Source organism: Alligator sinensis, unplaced genomic scaffold (assembly GCF_000455745.1).
Source record: "Alligator sinensis unplaced genomic scaffold, ASM45574v1 scaffold964_1, whole genome shotgun sequence".
NCBI lineage: Eukaryota > Metazoa > Chordata > Crocodylia > Alligatoridae > Alligator > Alligator sinensis.
The window spans coordinates 173,428-178,098 of NW_005842680.1; the positions used below are offsets into that span (position 1 = coordinate 173,428).

The 4,671-nt window shown below is 44.5% G+C and overlaps 1 protein-coding gene across 1 annotated transcript in view; it reads right to left on the reverse strand.

Moving 5' to 3' along the window:
• The window catches only part of STK40 (serine/threonine kinase 40), a 32,506-nt gene that overhangs the window by 13,799 nt on the left and 14,036 nt on the right, over positions 1 to 4,671 (reverse strand). Inside the window, exons 6-7 of the mRNA XM_025215866.1 lie at positions 1,652 to 1,879; positions 391 to 443 (exon numbers count right to left, since the gene is read on the reverse strand). Coding sequence (XP_025071651.1) covers positions 391 to 443; positions 1,652 to 1,879 — 281 coding nt within the window. The remainder of the gene's footprint in view (positions 1 to 390; positions 444 to 1,651; positions 1,880 to 4,671) is intronic.

A 4,671-nucleotide genomic window follows, 5' to 3' on the forward strand; every position in this document is an offset into this window, starting at 1 on the left:
ACTTCCATGGGGTTCTCTTGCTCTCAGATCTCAGCTTGTGACGAACAGCAAGCTGACACTGCTGTTTGCCATTAGCTGTGCTTTAGCAGCGTTGCACATAGCCCAGGAGTCTGGCTGCAAGAATGCACTCCAACAGCTGTGTGGGCAGCAGAAGTACCTGGGCACACTGGATCACCTGGGTTTAGTTTATTTCTGGAGACCCATGAGAACAGGATTTTGACAAGGGACCATGCTTTACTGCATTTGCCACTCCCTCCTGGGAACAGCTACTCCTGGGTGAATTTAGTGATTGTCACTTCTGTGATACCAAAAGCGTCTGTCTGAGGGAAAGGAAATTTGATTGAATCTTTACACAAGGACCCTAAATACAAGCTCAAGAAAGACACTTACCTTTTGTTTAGCACCATGTTCCCTAGTTTCAAGTCTCTGTGCACAATATTTTTCTGCAAAATATATTCCATTTTAGATCAGTAAATATGAACACAAACATGTTTGATGAGCTCAAGATTGCTCAGTACTCAGAAGACATAAGCATTAAGTAAATATTAAGAGTACACTGATGAGGACAGAAACTAGAAAAACATTAGCAACCACCCTGCCTCCCCCCAGGCTTTCCCTGCAAGGTCTGTTAATTTGATGCGTGTTCCAAGTGAAGCCAGGAGAGCAATACGACCGCACAAAAAACCCACAGATGGCAGCAGTATCTGCACATGGAGATGGATTTAGATTCAAATAGTTATGCGAGTTTCAGCAAATACTGGTGAGGCCACCTGAAGTTTTCAGTCACTTTTGGGATCCACAGCAAAGAACAAAGGCTTGTCAGAACCATACCAGGAATCCTAAGAGTCTGGAGTGTAGGGTCCTGTATCTAATGAGCTGTGGGACACCCCAGAACCTCCAAATCGATAGAGCATGGCACACACTATCAGTAGTAAACTTTCTCCACTCCAATTATTCTATTCTCATGTGCAGGTTAAAAGCCACCTGGTCTATAAACACTCCTTATTCCCATGTGTTGAAGGAAGCTAGTAAGTTTGAGCTTCAGGCTTTCCAGCCTCACTAAGGCCTCTCAGCTGAAAAACGTCTTTACACATGAGCTTATTAGCTCATGGACAAGGCTCTGGTATGAGAAGCTGGTTGTCCCTTTTTATAGGGTACAATTCAGAAAACAGCAGAATCTGTTTTTAGAACAGTAATTTTCAGTTCACTTGGTCTCAAACTTGTTGCAAGCACGGGGTTTTTCATCTTGCAATCAATGTTCCTGTTCTTTATGATCTGTACTGTTCCACAGGAAACACTTTGGAGCATTTCCTGGATTTGACAAGCTGCAAGCCCAGAAAGGTTTTCTGAGGTTAACAGTATTGCTCTTCACCTGATCTGCATTTAATTCAGCTGCCTTCTGCCCAAACAACCAGCACACTCTTCTCCATAAGTCACAGGGGAGAACACAGATGCTCTGCTACAGTTTGCAGCACATGGACTTACCCAGAGCTCAATGTGTGCAAAGCAATGTCACTGGAAGACAGTTTAGACATTCCACAGTCATCACCCTCTTTTTGATTGTATAGGATGAAGTGTTATGAAGCCCAAGATGTTAGTTAGGAGGACAGCTCTCTCTTCTAGCACACTCAGGGATGCACAAAGCCCTTACCTTGTGTAATGCTTCCACCACGCGTACCACATCATAGAATATCACCACTGTCTCCCGCTCGCTCAGCCTCTTCTCTTTAATGACGTAATGCTGCAGGTTGATCAGATCTGCGGTTTTGTCACTGAAATCGTGAGCACAGAGACAGTCTAAAACAAGACAAATCCGCTTCTTCATTTTCCGAACCATCCTGTTGGCTTCCAGGTCTTCTACGATTTCGCACGCTCGGTCCTGCCGTGGAAGAGGGACGCAAAAGGACAGACGTCAGGGAAGTCACTTGGAGAGCTGTATTACTGAGTACAGAGCATCAGATGATGCAGTGGCCATTTAGACAGCTGTTCTGAGACCAACAAAGTACTGATAAGAGTCACACAAGGGACACACCCATCTGGTTTAAGATTAGCTACTACAGGACTAGGGTATAGACAGATCCAATGATAGCAATTTAAAGCCATTACAGTGCAACTTTTATCTGCATGATTCTGTAGCCATACAAGTGTAGATAAAGTATTGCAACTTTAACTTCCATTCTATTTTATAGTTACAGTGATTTAGCTAACTTTCCTTGCTACAGGATTCTGCAGACTTCAGTTAGGTCATAACAGCTAATTGTAACCAGGGGCAGATTTTAAAGTGGTTAAAAGATACGTCCATCTATACCTTCAGTTTTTCTGCCTTGAGTGTAGCAAACTGGATGGGCCAAGAATGAACTTGGCTAGTCCAGGTTTCCAAAACCTAAATAAAATACTGGCATGCATTCAGAAACCAGATGTCATCTTTACTGACAGAAGGCAAGGAAAGAGGTTAGATGCACAAGTGTTTATTAGTTTCTTATGCCTTTAAATCAATGTGAACTGGATAATACAAATACAGTGGGGCAGATCTGCTAGCAACAGTACCAGTCATGGTAGGAAAACAAGAAAAAGCATCAGTGAAGGCAAGGCTTCTAGAATCACAGAATAGTCAGGCTGGAAGGGCCCTCAGGAAATCGCATCTAGCTTTGAATTCTGCAAAGGATGGAGTAGCACTAGAGAAGGAAACAGAAGGTCAACCAAAATGATCACAGGCGTGGAGAAGTCGTCATACTAGAAGAGACTAAAACAACTAGAACTTTTCAGTTTGGAAAGGAGAAGGCTGGAGGAGAGCGAGGGGGGATACAACAAAGGTCAATAAAAAAAAGTCATGAAGGACACGGACAAAGCGAACAGGGAACCGTTGTTCATCAAGTCCCCGAACACTAGAACTAAAGAGCATCTGCTGAAATTAGTAGTTGACAGGTTTTAAACTAACAAGAGAAAGCACTTTTTATGCAAAATGTAGTTAACACGTAGAATTCATTGCCACAGGAAGCTGTAGAAGCAGATAACAGAGCCAGGTTCAAAAAGGAAATAAGCTAATTCATGGCTGGTAGATATACTAAAGGCTTTTGAACAGAACAGTTGGAGATGTTTCTTTACCATCTCTACCCCAATAATGACAGATGCCAAGCAGGGTAATGAATAGGGGAGAGGATCCCTCTAGATCCATCTGGTTCAATGTGTCAAATACCCACTCCTGTTGTTCTTGGAGATGAGATGCTGGGCGAGATGGACCACTGGTCTGACCCAGTGTTGCACTTTTTATGTTCTTACATAATATGCAGTGCAAATTTCCCTTGCTGCCATTTAAGACCACTGCTCCTCATCCTGTCCCCTGCAGCCACAAAGAACAGACTGTCTTCATCTTCTAGATAACAGTCTTCAAATTCCCCCCTCAGTCTCCTCTTCTCCAGGCTAAATAATCCCAGTTCTTACAGCCTTTCCTCACAAACCATGTTTCCCAGGCCTCTTACAAGTTTATTTTAGATATAACAGAAAGGACCTCACTGAAAGGAGGTGCTGACAAACACAAAACACTCAGCAAGTGAACAATTACCTGCATCACAGCTTACAACTCCTATTAGCTTGTCACAGATTCAGTAAATGACTTATCGATTTCAAAGTGTTAACAGCCTTGAAACTGATTCAACTTCAGGGTATTTAATTGCTAAATAGCACATTCACAAATTCATTTTAACATGCTAGAAAAGCAGCTGGTAAGCTGTCTGCATCTCCCAACTCCATGCCAGACTAATTACAGAAACGGGAAAGCAGAGGTTCAGCTCCAGAAGGGCCTTCTGACAATTGGCAGAAACTGCTCTGTGGAAGCAGCACCCGGCAGGGGGCAGTTCCCCCGTCCCCTGCCAGATTCAGGACACGCTCAGGTTACTTCTACTACCCGACACATGTAGGAGGGTCTCTTCAGACCCATGCTCCTGCTCTTGTACTTGAAGCTACCTAATGCTAAGCAGCTTGAGGATAACACCCCAGGGTACTCAAAGGAGCTGGTGAGCATCATCCGTACCAGAGGCTGGGCTATCTTTGAGAACTCCTGGCACTCTGGTGTAGTGCCCGAAGACTGGAAGAAGGCCAATGTGGTGTCCATCTTCAAGAAAGGGAGGAAAGTGGATCCGGCAAATTATAGGCCCATCAGCCTGACCTCTATCCTGGGGAAGGTCTTAGAAAAGTTTATTAAAGAGGCCATCCTTAATGGACTGGCCGACACCAACATCCTGAGGGATAGCCAGCACGGGTTTGTTGCGGGTAGGTCTTGCTTGACCAATCTCATTTCCTTTTACGATCAGGTGACCTATCACCTGGACAAGGGAGAAGAGATTGATGTCATATATCTTGACTTCAAAAAAGCCTTTGATCTGGTATCCCATGATCACCTCTTGGAGAAACTGGCCAATTGTCGCCTTGGGTCCTCCACGATCCGCTGGCTGGGAAATTGGCTCTCTGGTCGGACCCAGAGGGTGGTAACTGACGGAAGTCAATTGTCATGGTGCTCTGTGACCAGTGGGGTCCCTCAAGGCTGTGTCCTTGGACCCATATTGTTCAACATCTTCATTCATGATGTGGACATTGAAGTCAGAAGCGGACTGGCCAAGTTCACCAATGACACCAAACATTGGGGCAAAGCATCCACACCTGAAGACAGGAGGG